The 22,088-nt window shown below is 52.1% G+C and overlaps 1 protein-coding gene across 3 annotated transcripts in view; it reads left to right on the forward strand.

Moving 5' to 3' along the window:
* Positions 1-22,088, forward strand: part of plcb1l (phospholipase C beta 1-like) — a 65,310-nt gene that overhangs the window by 24,796 nt on the left and 18,426 nt on the right. For all 3 annotated transcript variants that reach the window (XR_013453407.1, XM_078093557.1, XM_078093556.1), the window contains exons 4-13: positions 11,098-11,238; positions 12,177-12,256; positions 13,585-13,638; positions 14,879-14,954; positions 15,669-15,769; positions 16,051-16,217; positions 18,890-19,036; positions 20,105-20,262; positions 21,215-21,297; positions 21,539-21,623. Coding sequence is in view for 2 of the 3 variants with exons in the window: in XM_078093557.1 (XP_077949683.1) it covers positions 11,098-11,238; positions 12,177-12,256; positions 13,585-13,638; positions 14,879-14,954; positions 15,669-15,769; positions 16,051-16,217; positions 18,890-19,036; positions 20,105-20,262; positions 21,215-21,297; positions 21,539-21,623 (1,092 nt within the window). In the remaining variant the exon portion in view is untranslated. The remainder of the gene's footprint in view (positions 1-11,097; positions 11,239-12,176; positions 12,257-13,584; positions 13,639-14,878; positions 14,955-15,668; positions 15,770-16,050; positions 16,218-18,889; positions 19,037-20,104; positions 20,263-21,214; positions 21,298-21,538; positions 21,624-22,088) is intronic.

A 22,088-nucleotide genomic window follows, 5' to 3' on the forward strand; every position in this document is an offset into this window, starting at 1 on the left:
TCGCCCACCTCGCAGGTGAGCATGAAATATGACGGGCCGGGGACCAGTCCAAAGGGTCTGTTGCCGTGGAAACCATAAGGAGGAGGGGACGAAGATAGCTCTAACGAGGGCGGGCGGGTGGTGGGGGGGTGGTGTGTCTCCCTGACACACGGTAACTTCACGCCTGACAGGAGAGCACATGGGCAACGGCACCAGCCGCCAATTACGTCCCTTCTCATGTAGAAACGTGCTCGTCTCTCGGCTGACGGGTCTCCGTTTGATTATCAGAGCGGCGTTTGCTGAGATGTGTCAGCGGTTCCAGTCGGGCGATTCTTAAAGACATTGAGGGACAAGAGTTAAAAGTTTTTTTGCTTGACTGAACACTTTAAATGTTGACCAAAGGTCGGACAGACTTGGGGGGACATGAAGCTCCGCTGACACGGCAGTCGGCATATTTTGGGAGCGAACGTCTCAAATGAGCCCTGAATCTTTGCTAACGACCAGGAATGCTAACGAAGCGGCGGTAACGATCAATGATAGTTTCCGACTGCAGATGTCCCATTTTAAAAAAGGGACTCTCCAATCGGATCTTTAATAAACATCCAGACAAGCTTGCAGCCACGAGACGGTTGCTCCCCTCTCTCCTCTAATTTGTTCGGATTTGATTGGATTGATCAATATCGCGGCGTTATCATCCATCTACTCATAACGGACACGCCGTGGACGGACGGACGGGGGCGGGGGGGGTACCCGGCCCCCTGGGAACTGTGTTGATTTGCCGCCTCGGTCACACTCGTCAGCTCTCAGCGCCGTTAATCACATAGGTGAGAGAGAGGGGGGGGCTCATGAGATGTGTGTTTTGTAGCTGTTGATATAAACCTGTGTATTTAAGGGACCTTTTCATCGGCGAGACATAAAGAGACGGGTGACCTTTCTCTCCCCTTTCCGAGAACAACACGCCGGCCGAATGCGTAATTAGTTTCCGATAGTGAACCTCTGGAGGGTCAGTAAAGAAAACGTCCGATTCCTAATGTCGCTGCTCCAGAGACCGCAGAGCTCCTACAAACTATTTCCTCTCTAAAGAGCCGCGGCAAATGGAGCTGGAGGCCACGTTCAGTTTCCCCTCCACCCTCACTTGTTTTTCCCCATTAAATGCTGCGTTTGGATCAAGTCGCTCGGGAGACTCGGCCTCTTTCTCTTTCTTGAGCGATGTCTCTCTCTGGGCCTCTGTTTGCGCAGGAAGTTGTGTTAAGTTCGTCGGAGACATTTGTTTGGCCGCTTCCATTCGGGACACCACATGTTTTCAGCAGTGGACAGACTGCAGGCTCCGCTTCACAAGCGTGACACTTACCAGAGAAGCTCGCAGGACAGAACGCGTCCACTCGCACATATTAGAGCCTCGTGCAGTTTTATCAAGCCTTTTATTGTAAAAGCAAGTGGAAATGATCCAATAAGCCAGTTCTTTGTATTCTTCCACGTATCATTGCACCGGCCTTTGAGATAATATCTTTTCTTAGATTCAGTGCTAATGTTTCTAATTCCAACGTTTTCTCCAAGCATATCTTAGCTTGTACTGTTCCGTGCTGAACTAACAATACTATATAGAGCAAGCGACGGGCATTGGGCCTAAGTAGGGTGTGGTGGTCTCTGCCAGTAAAGCCTCCCTCCGCTGATACTGCTCCCTGTTTATTGATAATATTTATAAATGTCATGACATTGATGTAAGCACTCTTGGTAATCTGAGGCAGCTGCAGCGACGTCCACCGAGCGTGATGACAGCTCTCACATGCTCTGCCTCAGGCTGGGAAGGGACGCGCAAGGCGAGGCACGTCCGATGCGATTCGTCCGTGGCGGCGCTCGGCCCGGCGTGGCGCGGCCCGGCGTGGCGCGGCGCGGCGGAGCATGTCGTCCGATAGGCAGCAGAGACTTCCTGCCTCCGGGTTAGCACGATCTCAACAAGGACGGATCCACTGTTGCTACGTGGTTTGTTGATAATGATCTACAGCAGCGATTCCCAAAGTGTGGGCCGCGAGAGGTTATTTACAATAAATAAATAAAATGGTTTTAATTTTCAATTTTGAAAAGTTTGAAATTAATATAAAAAATGGTTTAAAGATACAAAACACATTTTTTCTCAGTTTAAGTCAACAAAAGGCGCCGCCAAACAAAGCAATGTCAAATGCGGCGCCTCTTGTACTATTAAAGTAGATACACATGAGCTCTGGAGAAAACGGTACACAAAACATACATGTGTCGGTTAATACATTTTTAATTCTTAAGGTCATTTAATCATCTCTAGTTTATGTGTTGATCAGAGTTGTGATTAAAGGTTCGGGTGGGCCGCAAAAGATTTTCAGATTTCAAATTGGGGCCGCGGCATCCTTGAGTTTGGGAACCGCTGATCTAAAGGTCAAAGGTCGCTCTGATGATCAGCTGTTTTCCATTGTTTGTCTTGTTTGCTTGGGTGTAACTGCCAGCAGAAACCCGGACCAGTCTCACACAATCAAAGCCAATCCGCTTTTTAGTTCCACATTGGGATGCTGATTTCAGCATTGGATCAAACGGCCATTTGAATATCTTCAAACGTCCGAGCGCTTGTTTGAACACTCCGTGAGCCTTTGTTGGCGGCTCGCGGCAGCGAGCGGGGCGTTGTTTTGCGAGGGGGCGGCGGGCGGCGGGGACCGGTTCGGCGGGCTGGCGCGGCCCGAGGCGGCAGATGGTGCGGGGATGTCGGGACAGCAGGCTCCCGCGTGTCACGCCGATGTTAACGACGGCAAAAGGCTAAATGGTGACTACAAACGGGACGGATCGCAATTATCACTGCACGATGCTCGCCGAGGATCCCCGGAGGGTTGCCGAGGGATTCGGAGGCCCAATTAGGGCTGTTTATGCACGGAATGATGTCGGTCGGGAAGCTTTTTCTCTTCAGGGGCGCGTCCAGTGTGTGAACAGGCATGACAGCGTGATGCTAAACAACCGCTTCCTCAGACGCCTGAATGACCCCCCCTTACACACACAACCCCCCTTACTCGATTCCATAGAAAAACAATAAGCTTTGCAGTGAGATTGTTGATTTGAATTCCGAAGAAAGAGGCTGAAGGTCTTATTCATTAACTCATCCTCCTCACACGGTTGGTGAGGGAAGCCTCGGCTGGAGGTCAGCGGTCCCGTTTTACAACATGTCTCAATACTCCTTTAACTTCGACCGGAGGAGCTGTGAGATCATTATTTCCTGCAGGACACCGACAACCCAATTTCGTGTCTGCACAGCGTCGTTTGAGGGGCCGGCGGACCTCCTATGCGACTCGCCGTGCGTCACTCCCACTAGCCTGCGTCCCCGGGATGAATAATTCCGGGTCTCTGCGTAGGTCTCCATCAGGGGAAAGACGAAGCACAGCTCCCTCTCCCCCCCCCCCCCCCCCCCCCCTCCTCCTTTCCCCCACATCTCCCCCTCCGCCGTCCAGGAATGTTCCCCAATAAACCCAATTGGTTCTGGTCGGAATTACTAACGATGTCATTGGGGCTGGAGTCTGCTCAGTGTCCTCTACGCAGCAAGGAGCCTGGCGTATTGGAGTATTTTGTTAAGAAGGAAGGACGGGGGAGGTGCGGGGGGGTGGGGGGGAGGTGGAAGTAGAAGACGGCGAGGACGGAAACGGCCGGAGGGAGAGGACATACGCTCAGCCTTACAGCAGCGGTGGCGGCACTACATCTACAGCCCGCAGGCTTCACCGTGCCGACAGGGACTTGTGTAAATTATTTACTCCCGCGCCCCATTGTGGACATTTCCCCTGCGGCGGGGGGGGGGGCTCCACGGGGCTCTTGGCGGGGCCCAAGTAGGGGGCCAGAGGGAGCACCAGAGGCTGGAAATGGCCCCGTTTTCCACACACACGACCTGAGAATCTGTCTTTTTAGGCCGCTGTCATGGATCAGGGGAAGACAGAGGAGACCGAGAGGAGGTTTTGCGGCACAAATATTTCTTTATATTTTTGATTTGGTTCGGATTCACGGGAGTTGGGGTATTGTTATTTTTGTCAGTCAGTTGCAACAACGTGTAGAAGCAAAGTTCCAAATCAGAGGAATTCCCCATCGTTGATTTGTCAGCTTGTCTCCACAACTTACCGACCATGAAGCGGGTTATGTTTTAGGGCGGGGCTTACTGTGATCGACGGGCCGCTGCAACGACCACAGATGTGTACAACGCCTCCACGCCACTCCCTGCAATTCTAAATATGGTGACTCCTGTTCATTGGCAAAAAAAAAAAAAAAAGATGGCGACGGGCTTAATTTAAGATGGCCTACGCGCGGCCGACGGTAAATTCTTCCGCTGCGTGTTTGTTCTTTGCACTGCGCTCGATCGTTGAGTGGGAGTTTATGCATCTGTGCCTTCTCCGACGCCCGCATGCCCGTTGTTGCGTTTTATTTCCAGGAGTCTGCCTCCACTGATTGAGAGCTTACAGGATAATTACAGTAGTTATGTACCTGCCAGTATCTGGCGACCGGGTGCTGTTTTTAGCGCCCCCCCTCCCCCCTCCCCCCACCGCCCCTCACACCTGATGGGCCGCCACTTGATGGACAGCTTGAACGGAATGGGCTCCATCCACCTCACAAGGGGGGGGATGAGTCACGCAGTGTGGGTGGGAGTGATGAGCAGAATACCTGTGGCACGCTGAGCAAGTGAGAAATTATAATTATATAAATTATAAAATTATAATAAATTATAATAAAAATATAAGAAATTATATTATATTTTTTTATAACCTTTCGCCTTGTTCACAGTTTATTATTCTCGGGTTCATTTGGTCGGTTTACCTCCCTCGTATATCTGATTAATTTAGCGGATTGATTTTGTTTTTTTTCTTGGCGGCTGTTACACTCGAAACCTCTCAAAAACCGCTTGAGCCTTTTTTTAATTCTTTGCGACAGCTGCCTGTTTAAAAACCTCCTGGGCGCCGTTTTTTTTTTGGCAGCTCGTCGTTTTCGTTACACCCTCATCTCACTTTTCTGTCGTCTCTGTTACCATAACGAGAGCTGCCGGCCCGGCGAGTCACGGGCGGGTGACAGTTTTTTCCCTCGCTGGAGTTCCTCTGCTGCCTCGGCCTTCCTGTCCGACCGATGAGGCGCGCCAGGTAGAGTGCTTCCACCCCATCGAACACCCCCCCTTGGCTCTCACCGTTGTTCCCTCGCTATGTTTCGCACGCAACGTGCATCGTCCTCCCGCCACTTTGTTTTTCCCCACCTCTCTCTCTCTCTCCTTTCGACTATCTCGCCCTCTGACTCTTACGTGCAAACACGTGTAAAATGTACCACCTGGTTTTGCCGGTGTCACATTATTATGCAGGTTACATTCTGAGGCATTAAGGTGCAAAAGGCCTCCCTGTGACAGCGATACGGCCGGTCTCCTCCGTGTAATTATCCTTGTGTCCTGCCCTCCAAGCTTTTATGTTCCCTCTTAATCCATTCCGGCAGTCTGCTCCCCTGCAGGTCCCTCATTCCCCGCGTTCCTCGCCCATCTGCTACTGGGGGCTGATTTGGGCCGTTAACGGCAGCATCGCCTCGTGTCCTGGTGCACGCACGCCGAGACTCAGCCGTTAAAGAACTATAAGCGGTCAGAGAGATCACGTCACCGGAAAACTGCACAGCAACACATGTCGTCCTCGGGAAGCTTCTGATAATAAAAATGCTTTCATTGATACAGACTCCTCAGCAACAAAAACATCCACTACACATCTTATTAAGAGATGTGCTGCCGGGGGGGGGGGAGGGTGTGACTTTCCCTCATCCTGTATTTATACTTAATTTCAGCCTTTCCTTGCGTAATTTATTAATTCAAGATAAATAATACATTTCAACTCTGTTCCGCTTCTGCATATTTGAAAAGCATCGTCCGAGTCTTTAAAAGCACAACCAGCAACATCCGGTGAGACGGTTCCTTGTGATGCTCAAAATAGTTTGGCTTCAAACTCCAAGCGTGCGGTTTCGACGTGGTCGCCTCGCCAGATGTTGCAGGTTGTTACAGAGGTTTGTAGCGGGCGTCTATCCGCCCGTACTTCATCCTCTTTAAACAAACGTTGCTGCTTTCTGTATCTGGTTCTCTCGTTCAGAGAGATTTTTTTTTTACTTTGCTACAAATATATTGCTTTTCTTTTTTTTAATAAAATGAATTATATTCACCCACCTCCCTACTGCAACATCTTCTGTGCGGTGCCTGTACTGTATTGTCTATTTGCATCTGTATTCATGAGATAAGACGCACTTCCTCTGGCCTCTAAGAATCATCTCAGCTGTAGTCTCTGAGCCGCATCGTCACAACTGAACTCCAAAGGCCTTTTTTTTTGCTGCCAAACTGATTTCTCTGCAAGATTGTCCAATTCCCTCCCAGTTTTTTCCCAGCATTTCTATCCTCGGAGGCCCCTCCGGTCACCGTGTGCAGTCAGCAGAGATTATTTTGTCATCTTTTTTTGGGGCAAAGATTGCAGTCACGTTGAATGTAAAACAAAGTTTAGCGTCACCGGTTGTATGTAACAAAGAAGCAAATGCATTTGTGTTGCAGCATTTATCGAGTGCAACTGTGTGGTTTTAATTGATGAGGCATTTTCTCGTCAGAGGTTCAAAAAGCAGATACACACACTCACTCATCTAAGCTCAGGCGGTGAGCTATTGAGCGAAGGGCAGAAGGGATGAGCGGGTGGGCGTTAGATCAGGACGGGGCCGAGCGGTGCAGGCGAATGCTGCCCGGCGTTCCTTTTGCTCCCAGACGAATGTGCTGCTGCTCCGCAGCGACAAAGTCCGAATGAGACGCCACGAGGAGTTTCCCCGTCCCGGCCCTGCGGGCGGCACAGCTGCCAACAGCTGTTTGATTCCACTTGAACAAGCTTTGACCTTTCCCCCGGTGACCTCCCTGTTCTCATATTCACAATCAAACAAACTGCTTCATCTACAGTTGTTCTACAGTTGTTCTACTGTCGCAAGCGCGTTTGCGTTGCGTTTATGCAAAACATAAAAGCACACAGATTGGCCACCGCTCCAGGCAGGAAACCCAGCCGGCGTCGGTTCAGTGCGCCGGGAGGAATCGGGAGAAGTAGAAATGAAAGACCGACAGAAGTAAAATAAACTCCGACCTCTGATACGATTTCCCGCGGGCCCCCGGTCTGATATTCAGTGTTTGTATAACTAACATATGGTAGCACATTTTCCCTTATGCTCAGTTCAGCATCGCGGGCAGATCGGCGTTTGGGTGTGAACGCTCGGACGGGAAAATGGCCGCCTGTCAACCCGAGTTATTGTCCCCGTGCTGGCATTCTGGAAATGGCGTGATGTCCGACCTCTGTGTGCCCTCCGCCACACCTCTCCGTCTCCGGCTTCGCGTGTCACTGCATCCGGGGGTTAATGAAGTGCCCCCATCGCAGACGGCGGCGCCGTGGACGTGCGGCGATGAGGCGCGGCCCGCTGGCACGGAGGCGCTCGGTGCTCCGACGCTTTTCCCCTCCATCACGTTGTGATTTCCCTCCTTAGATATTAGAACTCGAACTAGAAGGGGGAGGGTTAACAGTTTAAATGAATAATATCATGTGTGTTGAGGCCTCATTGATGGAGAATTGCTAATAAATATGCACCAACAGCCAAGTGAGCCAGATGGCTTAAAGGAAAAGCTGTATCATTTTAAGGCACGACTCCAAATGTGGGCACACGTGGCTCCGCGGCCGGTGACGCGTAACCTGGCGGCTGGCCGATGAAGCGCTGACCTTTTCGCCCCCCCCCGGCCTCGAGGGCCACCCCTGCTTCCTCGTGGAGCGGTGGCGGTCGCCATCGACCGGCCACTCGAGTGCATGCGATGAATTATGACCACGAGGGAGAATAATGAAAACGGAGCGGAGACAAAAGAGCTCCGCGGATGAGAGCGAGGACGAGGAATCAAAGACCTCCCTCCTCCCGCGCACCTCCCATCTCCTTCTGTCCGCCCTCCGCCTCCTCTGATCTTGTTTACAATGCCGCTGTTGCCGAGAGGTCCTCAGTGGCTTCACCCCGAGCCTTTTCCGTTTCAAGGCGAGGTTCTGAACGCGAGGCGTGACGGGAGCAGGCGGCCCTGCCGTCCTTCAACGAAAGGCTGCTGCTGCTGCTGCTGAGGCCGAATCCAACGGAGCCGTTTGATAAGCAGCAAAAGGCTTTAAAGGCCGACTGCGCCGCGGGAACGTTCCTCGCTGTGCGTGTTTGTCTGCACGGCCGAATCCTTTTTTTATCTGCTCAATGAACGTTCTGGAGTTTAAAAGTATCTGTTGAGATGTGTTGTATTAGGGCGAACGGCCGATAACAATATCAGGCTGCTTTGTGTGGCCTGAAAGGGGAGCGCATGTTTTTCTTTCCACCGTAGATACGTGACACCGCTCACTTAAGGGTCCTTAAGGGATCGTATTGAGCGGCCAGGATTTCTCATTACGCCGCGAGGACGGCAGACATCTTTTACGGGCGGCTCGTCCAGGCCCGTCGCCGTCGCTGCACGGCAACCTGGAAGGTCGACATTGTTGTTGTTGTCTGTCAACTCTGGGCTGAACCGTCCCTTTTTCAAAGCACGTCAACCATCGTTTGCACGGCAAGTGCGCTCGCACAGTGTCACGTGTGTGCAGCTCAGGGGGACGTCACACGTGATGTCTACATCACATACGATGGAGGAGGTCTCTCCTCTCATGGAACATTTTCCACACGCACCGCCGCGTAGAAAACGAGAAAAAGACTGGTCAGTATTTGTGTGGCAGAATGAGCACGCCCCCCACCCCCCAACCCCACCCCCCACCCCACGCTTACACACGAATCACACATTATTTAACACAACGTGTCCCGAACCGCCGCCTCGCTTGTGCAGATGTTTTGAAGGATATAACGCGAGATGCAGCAACGGGTCGGCTGGAGATGCCAAGCTAGAGGCCTTTTTACACCACCTGTGATCTCCACCTCTTTGGGGAGCACATTAAGCGAGAGGGGGGGGGTGACATTGATTTTAACACCAGCAAGACCTTCCCTGAAGAGGCGCCTTGACACCTAATCCATTTTTATTTTATTCACAAACGTTTTGTAGCAAATGGAAAATTAACATCTCGTCTTCCTCTGTCTGTCGGTTCGGCCTTTCGCGCCCGCGCATCCCGTGGTGGGGGCGGCGCGTCGAATCGCTGAGCGCCGCGGTGTGTGCGGCCGGTCGGGCCGCCATCAATCATTCATATTGACATACCCTCTGATGTGTGTGTGTGTGTGTGTGTGTGTCAGTGTGTGTGTGTGAGCGCGTCTTGACGTGTTCCTCTCTTGAGTTTAAGCCAGTGTGCGTTGGCCTGGTTCCTTTCCCCCCCCCGGTGGCGCCCGGTTGGGGGGCGCACTGGCCCGTGACGGGTCGGGCCTGGTGGCGGGAAGAGGAGCCCTGTGTATTTCAACGGGCCTGCAGAATGCTGCTGAGTGACCGCGTGAACGCACACACGCGCGCATTCAAAGAAGCGCCGTCTTGCTTCAACGCCCCAAATCCCGCCCGAGGCTCCGAGGCTGCTCGCCAGCGTGTCCGGGTCCTCGCGCACAAATGACCCCCCCCCACGTGGCCGAGCCCAACTTCCGCTCTCCTCTTTCCGTTGCTTTGCTCCTCGTTTCATCATCAGGTTTCTTTGTGCGTTGTGTGTTTTAGCAAATTGAAAGTGGCGCCGGTGCCCCCTCCCCTCCCCCCCCCAGCTCGACGTGAGCACTGTGGGACGGATAGATCGGTGGGGGAGGTCGGCCCGGAGCAGCTCCAACCACACGTGAAATCACATCTCTGAGCGCCGGGAGCTCGTCCTCTGTGCGACGTGCAGTCTGCACACTCGCCCTCCTCTGCAGCGCCGGCGTGTTGTGAGAGACGGGGGAGAAGAGAGGGGGGATTCTTCAGAGTTCAGCGGGGTAATAACGGGCGCCGCTAAACCGCGCAATTTGATTGGAGGGCGTGAGGGACGTGCAGAGGACATTTATCAGCGTGACACAGGACACAATGCTCTTTGTGTGATTGGTTGAATTAGCGGCAGCTCATTTGCTTTCACTGCAGAATCCTTCACAGGGGTTTTTTTGTCGTGTTAATTAGAAAGCGTTTTGTATGCTGCTCGGAGGAGAGAAGCGGATCATTGTAATTCCTCTCCCGCGCCTCCCGAGGCCGCTTGTTGTTTTTCCCTCTTCGATTTGCGCCAAACATGAGCTGCTCAAACGTGTATTTGCTCGAACCAGTTTGGTTTGGTTTTCCTTAGACGGTTACCTTTGTGAATACTCATTATTTCACACGGTTTTTCTCTGTCACCGTCTGTTGCGTTACACGGAAAACACAAAGCTTATTTAACCGGCTGGATTCGCTTGTTGACGACAGGTACCTGGTAACAAAAGTGACTATTAACTATGAATACTGATCGCTCACGGTGAAGATTATTTCACTCAAAGAATTAGCAGCATTTGTCATTGTATTTAATTAAAAACCTCCTCGGGCAAACAGCACCCTCGTGGGATCCCCCAAGTTAAGTGAATCCACTGATTAGAAGTCGTCACGGGGCATCGCTGCGCATTGGCTGCTCTCCCGAGTGCCACTTTACACACTTAAACTGTCAACTGAATCATATTTGGAGGATGAGCTGAGAACAAGCAGGAAAGTTCTGTTTGAAAAGCATTAAGCTCCCAGGATTTGGAGAGTCGCTGTGGGGGTCACTTATAGTAAATAGCCCCTATAAATCCCCTGCAGATACTCGGTGGTCTTCGGTGCTTCGGAAAGAGTTAAAAGTGTGGCAGAAAGATAGTGTCGTTCCTTTAATACCACAACAAACCTCCGACCTCTAAGGGGTTTCCACTCGCAGTGCCTCCTGTCAGAAAGGCGCTGAGGCCGCCTTGTTTGCAGCCTTCACGGACTGCGATGTGGAAGCTGCAGCGGCTCAGCTCGCCTCTCTAAATCAGCCCGGCGGACCCTCTGCCAACTCCCCGGTCCGGCCCGGTCCGGCCCGGGTTCATTCGGTGGGGTAATTCTTCCCGTGCAGCAGAGACACTGAGCCGCGTCTCGCCTCCTTCCTCGGTCTGCTTGTCACGTTCACTCGGCGACTTGATGATCCCTTTTGTTGTCGCCCGTGTGTCGTCGTTCAGGAGGCCAAGCTGCGCGAGCTGCTGGACGTCAGCACGCTGGCGGGGAAGATGGAGAACAGGATGCTGATGGTGGTCAGCGGCCCCGACATGGTCAACATCACCTACCTGAACTTCATGGCCTTCCAGGAGGAGACGGCGAAGGTAAACGACGAGAAAACAAGGCAGCGGGTGTTCCCTTTGCAGGCGTGAAAATCCCTCACCTTTCGGCGAAATTCGCCGTTTTGAAACCAAAATAGGTGACCTACGTGAATCGTGTAGATTTTTTTGGGGGGGGGGGGCAGAAGGGATGAGAATTGCGAACAGGGTGAGTGATGGTTTTAATATTTTCTGGTACATCTAAGTTACCCAGGAGCTTTGTTGACATAGACTTAGCTAACGTTAGCTTCCTGCTTGATGAGTTGAGTCGTTTAACACAGCAGGAGAGAACGCGACGTTGGCCAGCTAGCTAACGCTCCGGGGGGAAACGATTAGCTAACGCTAACGTTTTTGAGGAGGTAGATTTTGAGGTGAGGGGACCGACGAGGCAGAAGGTAAAGTGCTCCACCGTTCTATCAATAAGCAGACCTGCCACCCTGATACGCATTCTGACTTCAAAGTACGATGAATTGACCCAAAGACACGGTCGGGAGGTGAATTTATCTTATCCCCCCTCGTCAACGAATGACTCGAAGAAATCTCTGGGACAAAACCAGTTGAAACCCCTGCCCTAGAGGCGTAATATCCTTCTCACCTTTTTCACCCGTGACCCGTTTTCATGCCTGCTTTGGTGCCGGTGGAAATGTTGGGAATAAAACAAGGTTACATTTAGCCCCTGTTGAGCCCAGGAGGGGGGGTTTCTGGAGGCACATGTTGGGTTAGCGATGGCGTCGAACTTTAGGCTTGATTTCACATCAAAGCAAACGAGCAGAGCAACTGCGTGTTTCCGAATCCAAATGGACTTTATCAGCCGATCCACATGAGCGGACTAACGAGTTCATTTATTCCCAACAGGGACAGCAGACCACCACATTCCAACCTCTCAGCACTCCGCTTTGCAATTAGCTGCGTGCGTGTGTGTGTGTGTGTTTTTCTTACTGCAGGAATGGGCGGAGGAGCTGTTCAACCTGGCGTCCAACCTGCTGGTGCAGAACATGTCCAGAGAGGACTGCCTGGAGAAGGCGTACGTCAGCTGCACGCGCACACGCACACCAGCCGTGCGAATCCCCATGAAGAACCGCCGACTGTGACGTAGCGTCGCGTCGCATGTTACATGAGCAGGAACAGCTAATGAGGCGTCACGTTGAAAAGAGACAAACTGTGCAATACTTTGACTTACAAATGCAAGAAAAAACAAACACATTTTGACACGCTGAGCATTCAGTAACACAAACACAGACACCTTCAGGCGCACGGCACGGTGGGCTGACACGAACACACACACACACACACACACAGGAGGTTGCTTTTCACAGCTCCCGCCAGGCAGCCTGTGGGTTTGGGTTTACAGAGGTCATTTCACCTCACATCCATAGAGAAACAGACAGGAAGGACGAGGGAGGATGAAGCAGCTGGGAATATGTAGCACGTAAGTTTGTGAACCCGACGTCGAGTCGCTGACCTGAAACTGTCAAAGAGACTCCTTCACAAATCTCCCCCGAGCCCCTCATCACACGAGGTCATCGATCGAACCCTTAAAAAATGAATCCGGGGCGCTCGGCGACGACTCCCGGCCGCCTCGATGTTTATCGGCAAACAGAAGCTATTAACTCGCACCCCCGAGGAGGCTGATTGACTTATGAGACAATAAAAGTTACCGTCGACCACAAAGCACACAGAGCGATGGAGCAGAGCAGGTTTCCCAGTCGCACTGGTTGCTCGCGGCAGACAATTAATTTTCACGCCACCGTCATCTGGTTGATGTCGCCCGACGTGTACGAGCCCTACGCTTGACGGTGGGATGACCTGTGACCTCGCCACAGCGCCGTGTTTTCATGTTTTCACGTGAATCAAAGGCGACCTCGCCCTCGGGAAGGGATGGGAGAGAGAAAGTGGTGAGATGCAAGTGATCTGCTTCCCTAATGAATAATGCAGGCCTCAGGAAACCCATCGTTCATTCCGTACCTCAGATGTCATCAATGTAGCTTTAGCGGCATCCGCTAGCGTCAACCGGCCTTTTCTCTGGAGCCGGTTTCGCCCCCGTTAACCACTACGGTCATCTGTGACTTTGCCCCTGGCGGCCGGCCGGCTCTACGAAGTGGACGCTGTAATTGGCGTTAATCATCAGCCAGGAGCCACTTAAAGCCCGTGACGACGGCTCCTGTTGCAGTCGAGCTATTTATAGCTGCCGACTTCCAGGGATTATCTGATCGAACGTATCATGCAACCACAGCGTGTCAGTCACACGTGCAAACACACACACACACACACACACAGAAAGCAAATGTGATGCATAAGTGCACTACTCTACGCAGACAAATTGTTGAGTTGTGTGTTTGTGCCCCGACGCAGATACACCCGTCTGAAGCTGCAGCTCAACCCTGAGGGGCGAATCCCCGTCAAGAAGTAAGTACCTCTGACTCATCCTGCTGCCTCCGCTCTTTTGAACAGTGCGGCACTGCCCGCGCCTTCACTCGGCACCGTGATCGTGCACACGCTTCAGTAGACACACGCGCTCCGTGCACATGTGTGCTTTTCACTAGAATACGTTACGCCCTGCGTTCCGTCGCTCCTCAGCTCTGCAGGAGAAATCTGCTGCGTTTTTCTTCTTCTGTTGCTCTTTTCTTCTACATTTAAAGGGCCCACGCGTATTGGTCTGTGCATGTGCACATGCGTGTGCGTGTGTGTGTGTCCTTGGAAAACCCCACTCACATCTGTCTCCAGCTCCAACGTGAGAATTCTCCCTCCGTGACTTTCACCCATCTGGGAGTTTGTGGCTTTACAAGCCGCCTCTCTCCCCGTCTCCATTAGTCGAGTTGAGCTTCTCAGGCGGGCAGCAGTGAACTCCGGCGATAAGCTCGCTCAGAGGGTCGGCACGGAGAGGCGGGGGACGCGCTCCTTTGGGGCTGAGGGAATTAACATGCTAAATGAGAGAGACATGTCAGCTCGACTCGTGTCAGCTCGACTCGACTGTTGCTCCCACTCGGCGCTCGGGACGAGGCTCCGCACAGGAATCCCGCCGCGTGCGATTAAAACAGGAAACAGGCACCGATCTGTCTTGGTGGACTAATAGAACAGTTCTGCAGCCACTCCCCCTCCAACCACAGAATGACGGATGATGTCCAGAGAAAACCGTGCGTCTCCAAAGCTGAAAAGGAAAAAATGAAAGACACAGCGAGCGACGCTTTTGACGCGGTGCACGTTTTTCACAGGGCTGCAAATCACAAATCAATGGACGCGTCTCACGTGTGGGAGTGTGACGTTTACTTCCACGCGTCGTGAGGACGAAGGAATGCGCCAACGACGATGATAATGGCCATTGTGATGATGATGGTAATAATGATGATGATGGTGATGATAACAAAATACAAGCCAGGAACTACAGAGACAACGGTGAACAAAACATGAACATTCATGAATAAAGCACTCATTGCAGAGCTGAATTGGTTTTGTATTTCCCCGCGTTTCTTTCTTGCTGCATATATTAGTTTCATTCTTCATCGTCATGTCATTTCGAAGCGGTGCAGAGGTTTTGTCTCCTAATTGGTTTCAGTGTTTTTCGCATCTGTCTTTCACGTCTGTCGCCATGAATTCACCAGAAGTCCCGCCGCGCTTCCTCACGCGGCGTGTTTTTGTGTCCCCGCAGCATCTTCAGGATGTTCTCCGCAGACAGGAAGCGAGTGGAGACAGCTCTGGAAAACTGCAACCTTCCTTCTGTCAGAGTAAGAACCCAAAGACACTGAACCCCCCCCCCCCCCCCCTCCCTCCCCTCTCTCCTGTCCCTCTGTCCCCGAGCTCCTCCGTCCTCTCCATCCCTCCGTCGGGACACTTCAGCTCCATCTTAACTCGGAACGCTCGCCGCCTCGAGCCCTTTTTTTGCTCCTGGCCGTGCGCGGAACTGATTAAGCTCCGGCCGTAATGGAACAGACAAACCCAGTGGGAGCGTTAGAAATGACCAAAGCTGCCTTATCTTTACTTCTCACAGATATCACGAGGGAGCAGCTGCCCCCCCCCTCCCACACACACACACACACACACACACATGTACAGTCAGAGGCAGCATGAATGGCTCACACACACACAGCTATACATACAGTAATTAGCGGGAGCTAAGGCGAGTTGCCATATGACGCTGTGGTGGTGTAACGTGCGAGTTAATTACAGCTAAACGGTAGTGTTGTTAATCTCTCAAACACACACACACACAAACAGGGGAAACGCTCATTGACAAGGGAGCTCGTTGAGGTCATCGGCGGGCCTCGACCTCTGCAGAACTCCACCCTGAAGGCAGAATCGCAGCAGTGCTAGTGGATCGATCCTGAATTTACAAACGCTATCGTGGTTTGTAAGTGCAGCGTGTTTGTGTGTAACGCGTAGAACGTGCACGTGTGTGTGTGTGTGTGTGTGTGTGACCATGTCGCTGTTGTCTGCTGCAGAACGACTCCATCCCCCCGGAGGACTTCACTCCGGAGGTCTACAACATGTTCCTGGCTAACATCTGTCCGCGGACCGAGCTGGACCACATCTTCTCCGACGTGTAAGAACCGTGTTTCCTTCTGCTGCATTTAGCTCTTGAAGGTTCCTGTGTGACGGAGTAGAGGCCCCCGGTTGGCCATGGAGGTGTGGCCCCTCGCGCTATGCTACCCCAAAGGCCCCCGGGGGACTCGTGCCACGCTTAGATATGATTTAATCCTCCTTTGGCGCTGCTTTAATTACAGCTCCTCACCCCCTCCCCCCTCCTTCTATCATCATCTCCCTTTAACTGAACTCTCTCCTCGCTCTCCTTTTTGTTCACCGTGTCCTCCCCGCTGTCCCCAGGGGGGCCAAGACCCGTCCGTTCCTCAGCGTGGAGCAGATGACGGAGTTCATCAACAACAAACAGCGAGACCCCCGTCTCAACGAGATACTCTACCCCCCCCTGAAGCCGGAGCAGGTCCAGGTGCTGGTGGACAAATACGAAGCCAACGCTTCGCTGGCGCAGAAAGGTCAGTGGCTCAAATGTCCGCCGGGAGCGAACACGAGAACAAAAAAGCGACGCCAAAAAACGAGCGCGCGGCCGGCGGCGCGTCCGACACGTCCGGCTGCTCTTATGCGCAAAAGGGATTTCCACCGTTTACACGTAATAGCAATAAAAACAACACCTCAACACCTGTGACCTAGATAGACGCCAGCTCCCCCGACCCCCCCCCCCCCCCCCCCCCCACGCCGCTGACCCTGGGCTCCGCTCCCCGGCCCGCCGACGAATTTGGCTGGGCCATAGCAACGGCGCCTGGTGTCCGAAAAGAGAGGGCCCATAGCGGGGTGCCAGGGAACGGAATGTTAGAAGCCTGTAAATAACACACACACACTCACACGCGAACGCACACACAGCAGGTTGTCTCAGCCACTTCAGTCGGGGTCAAAGCTTAGCGGAGGAGATTCCACCTCATTACACGAGAGGGAGACGCTGGTTTGTGTTCGCTCTTCCTCAGCCGAGAACTCAAGTGTACATTCGAGTGCGTAAACACGTCCTTCTGCTCTGGTGTTGTTAGAGTTCCTGACAATAAGGAGAAGAAGAAGCTGGTTAGCTTAGCTCAGCGCGAAGACGCAGCCGGCTTCTGAAGCTCTACGACACGTCGTGTCACCGTACGATGAGCCGTACTCGGGCCCAACCCCCCCCCCCGCGGGTCTGCTGAACCGCTTCCCGGGCCCGGGAGCAGTTGCCAGGCAACCAGTTGTAGTTTTGTCTATTTGAATTATTACATTATTATTATTATCATTATTATTATCCAACGCGGCCCCGAGTCGCGTTCGTCTCCTTTTGCGGGCGGCGCGTCCACAGGAAGTGTCACCTGTTAAAAGGCGTTAAAAGTTAGTACTCAAAACAACGAGGATGAAAACAAAGACACATATAATAACTCATGGAGACGGATGAACGCGGAGAAAGCGGCGAGTCTGTGAGCTTGGAGAACGTCCAGATATCAGCCGGTCGGCTACGTGAGATCATCTGCCGATGAGAGGCGAGATCAGTGTGCCTCAGTGATGACGTTAACCTTTGATGTGTCCAGCCGATCAATACTACATGCGAGTTAAACGATATTGATTAGTGAAATGTTCGTACCTTTGGTTTGTTTCAGCTCAATCTGTGCAGGAGGCTCTTTTACCGGCATACAGCTGCTCATGAAAGGCCTCTCTCACTGCGCTGCATGTCTGTAATTAACAAAGGGTTTAACATATTTAAAAAATATTTGGAGAGCAAACAAATAACCTGGAACCTTTTATTAAATGGAGGTTCTGCTTTTCAAATTAAAAAATGCTAATGGGTGAAGCCATGAGAGGCTGTTTATCTAAAGACCCGCTCAGCGGATCGTTATTACGCCAATCACATTTGCACATTTTATTACTGATCACACAGAGACAAAATTGACCTGAACCGACTGAAGCAGAGCACCGGTGTGTTAACGTCTCTCCTCCAGCGCACACTTTATTTTTATCTATCCCGTCAAGCTTATCTCGGGGGGGGGGCTCGATCGGATCAAATCGATTTTTCCGCCCGGCGTCGGCACATGCCAGCGTTGGACATGTTGCCGTTGGCCCGCGATCACGCCGACGCGCCCGTCCCTCTGGGAGCGTGACCTTCTCTGTCCCACCGACAGAACTCCCCGACTCAAGTGTTGAGCGGCCCGAGGAAGTGCCGCCATCTGCTCTGCAGAGGCGTTCAGAGCTCCGCATTGCTGCCTTCACGAAAAAGGACACTCAAGGACACCGGTGCCTGTAGAAAGGGGCCTTGTGCATACCAAGCACGCCGTGAGAAACGCCTTTAGGACGACCTGCAGGTTCTCACTCAATCCCACCTCGGACCCTGATTGGCCGACACGTGCTTTAGGAAGCTCCTTCAAGTGTGCGTGTTTTCGGTTTAAGCCCGACGCAAGTATTTCGTCTTGTGTGCGGATGACGGGAGCTCGTCTTCTGCCGCTTTATTACTGGTTTATTCAGCGTTAGGGGCTTTCTGGAGCACGCCGAGAGGATCAGCACAGAGGCAGGCGCTTGACCTGAGTGACCTTGACAAAAACAACAACAGGAGCAGTCGGGCTCCGTCAGGTCGCCGAGCCGTGCGACTGTATTATGGACAGAAAGCCAGCGAAGCCTGAATTTGACACGCTGCGGTTTGTGGCGTCAACCCACCTGTGAAGATATTTGAATGCATTCATCCACCTACACTTTAATATTTCAAATGCATTCAGGGTTCTTGCGCTAATGCGCAAGAACCTGAACCACTGAGGTAAAGGCTTGAAGGATTAACCACCAAGGCGTTTGGCAAACAAAGAATCGGGGTTCCTGCGTGTGTACAAACAAACACTTAAAAATAGTCTTTATTATAAAGACTTACACATGGCTCATCTTTTATTTCAGACAGAATTGGGTCAAAATTCTTTTTTTTTCCATCCATTAGCCTGTTTTGGTTATACAGTGTAAATACGGGCATCGTATTCTACATGAACGTTGTTGCAAAAAATCCCCCGAGGACATCAATACATTTAAGTCCTGCAACCCCATTTTTTCCTGCAGAAGGAGTATTTTGAATAAACTATTTGAGTTATGACATCACAATGAATCTCTTCCTTCAACCCCCTTTGGGCTCATTCTGACTCCTGCGTGCTGTGCTTTGTGCGTGCAGGTCAGATGTCGCTGGAAGGCTTCGCCAGGTATCTGAGCGGGGAGGAGAACAGCATCATGCCCCCGGAGAAGCTGGACCAGAGCGAAGACATGACCCTTCCCCTCTCCAACTATTTCATCAACTCCTCACACAACACATACCTCACGGGTGCGCACACTCATCCTGCATGCACGCACACGCGACCACCCTGCTCGATCACTGAACGATTGCACTCCTGCATCATTTATTCGACGGATCAGCGCTTCATTTTGGAAATATGGGTCTTGTTGCACGAGTGAATAAACGCGATTTCATCCCTCGCAGGTCCGTCACTGAAACGCGCCCGTGCATATCAGGCCCCCCCGTTTTCTCGCGCTGCCCCCCCAGAGGTTATCCAATCAAGTCAGGCCGTGATACTCGATTCATTGATATTCATGAGTTAAATATTTCTTTTGACTCGGTAGTCACAGTAACTGGCTCCTGGCAGTGCACAAGCATCGCCGGCTTTATGCAGGGGCCATTTTCTCCTCAATGGCTATTAGAATTCATCTATTCAAATCTATTCGAAGGGGAACGGGAGACCATTGAATCTTTGGAGTGGATCAAATTTCTGCAACGAGGGTAAAAATGGAATTTTGTAATAGGACACGGTCTGCGAAATGAAGAAATGAGAAAAACAAACAACAGGTGCTCGATTCTCTCCTCACAAACGCGGCCCTTTGATTATGTATTTTGATAGCGACATGGAGTTATTGTTATCACAGGAATGTCCTGCTCTGCAGAGTGCGTCTCTATCCCTGCAGAGACACCACATCAACATCACGTCCACGCGAGGTACTGAGACGGACACTCGATGTGCGGCGCATTGGACACGCCGCCTCGTTTCCAACCGCACGAGGATGTCGAACCAAAAGGAAAGTTACACAGCGAGAAGAAATCATTTAGGAAAAAGGCGGCGATTGAAGCCGACCGAAGTCTTTTGACCGAGTCGCGTGAGCAGATAATTGCCTTCGCTAATGGCAGCGGTGTGACGACGAGACGTGCTTCAGATAACAGCTGCACTGCTTCTACGGCACGCGGGCAGGTGATGCGTCTAATGGGCTCTTTAAAGGTGTGGAAGGAGAAGGTGGGGGATGGGGGGGGCTCTGCAGGCATCTCGGTTCTTTAAAGATCAATGGAACATTTACTTAAAGTGAGTGTGTGTGCGTGTGTGTGTGCGTGTGTTCTCGCCTGCAGCCGGGCAGCTCGCGGGGAACTCCTCGGTCGAGATGTACAAGCAGGTCCTCCTGTCCGGGTGCCGCTGCATCGAACTGGACTGCTGGAAGGGTCGCACCACAGAAGAAGAGCCGGTCATCACTCACGGCTTCACCATGACGACGGAAATCTCCTTCAAGGTAACCCGAGGAGAGCGCCGTGGTTCTGCGTGTTTTAATGGCTTTCGCCTCAGATAGACGGGGGGGGGGGGCTCTGGGTTGACAGACCTCCTTGGGAGGATGATGTCATCCATATGACACACACATGATCCACTTACTGCATCTGATGCTGTTCGGCCGACACGCTCCACCTCCCGTGTTTCAGTTCACTTGTAGTTTGAGATATTTTACAGTTAAAATGGGCGTCATCTTTATTTCCAGTGGATGACATTTGAAGTGCTTTAAGGTCACGTGCAAATGCTTGTTTTGTCTGTAGACGGTTGATTTGATGCATTTAAGTTTAATACCACAACAAATACTGGATAAACTTTGTGATGAGAACAAGAGAAGCACAAGTGATGCATCTGTTTACAGGGCAGCCAAACAAACACTATTTTAATCAAATAATCAGCCTTTAATAATTGCAGCAGGGATCTGATTTCATGCTGTAGGCGTAGCAAATAGTGCTCCACATACCAGCTTGTCGCGGAGTAAATCCTCCGTCATCTGCAGCTCGTCATCAGCTCAGCGGCTCCTTCTTGTTCTGTCAATCCTCGTTAAGCAAAATGGCTTTTTATTTATCCGCGGTGCGTTCTGCCTGCGTGCCGCTGCCTCAGTCTGCCGTGCTCGGTTTATGATGAGTATGTAATAACTACCTGTTTAAAGGGAATACAGCATGAAGAGCTCTGACAGAATCTCAGCTAGTTAGCGAGGAGGTAGCGTAGCGTAGCGTAGAGTTACACGAAAGAAACTGGGGAATATAAATAAACGCCCACCAGAATTAGTATCAAAAATGGAGTTTGATTTCAATTTAAAAGGTCCGAGCTTTTACACACAGAACGGCTCTAAAACAAAGTGCCGAGAACACAAACCTTCGGTGTTCATGTCGGATATGTTGTCAGCGGTTCTCTCTCGCCGGTTTGTGTCCCTGCAGGAGGTGATCGAGGCGATAGCGGAGTGCGCCTTCAAGACGTCGCCCTTCCCCATCATCCTGTCCTTCGAGAACCACGTGGACTCGTAAGTCGCCCCCCCCCCCCCCCCCCCCTCGCCGCTCATTCGGACGGCTCGACGTCGATGGGCCCGATCTGCCATTTTGTGCGTCAGATGTGTCAACGTCTTTTGGGGAGGAAGCTATTATTAGCGCTCTAATGCCTCCGAGGGGGCCGCTCAGCCCGTTTTGTCATTCAATAGACAAACCGTGATGGTGTGTGTGTGTGTGTGTGTGTGTGTGTGTGTGTGTGTGTGTGTTGACTCCCAGGCCAAAGCAGCAGGCGAAGATGGCAGAGTACTGCCGGTCGATATTCGGAGACGCGCTACTGACCGACCCTCTGGAGAAATATCCTGTGAGTACACAAAGATGCGTTCACACTCTCTCGCTCTCTCTCTCTCTCTCGCCCGGGGCGACGGCTCCGCCGGATATTGTCCCGCGGACGAACGCACCCACGTGTCCTCGGGCGCTCGCCGTTTTTTTTTCCCGTTCTGCTCTACAGGCGCACGGAGCCAACTTTTGGAAGTGCTTCACGCCGCGGCATCAACGCGGCGTTTCTCTCGGGCAGCCGCCTATCTGTCTCTCCTCTGTTGCCATGGATACCGGTCAAAAACTTGCTTTGTCCTTTTTTTTTTTCTTCCTTCCTTCCTTATTCCGCCTCAGACGCTCCCACACTCGCATTAAGACGCGGCACGCGGACGACCCTCACGCACACACACACACACACGCGTGTGCTGCAACACACGCCCCCAGCGCGTTGTTCAGAGAAGATGACTCGCCGCTGCGGAGCGGCTTAAGTTCCCAGCGGCCTTCTGACTGC

Source organism: Gasterosteus aculeatus, chromosome 18 (genome assembly GCF_964276395.1).
Source record: "Gasterosteus aculeatus chromosome 18, fGasAcu3.hap1.1, whole genome shotgun sequence".
In the NCBI taxonomy this organism is placed as follows: Eukaryota; Metazoa; Chordata; class Actinopteri; order Perciformes; family Gasterosteidae; genus Gasterosteus; species Gasterosteus aculeatus.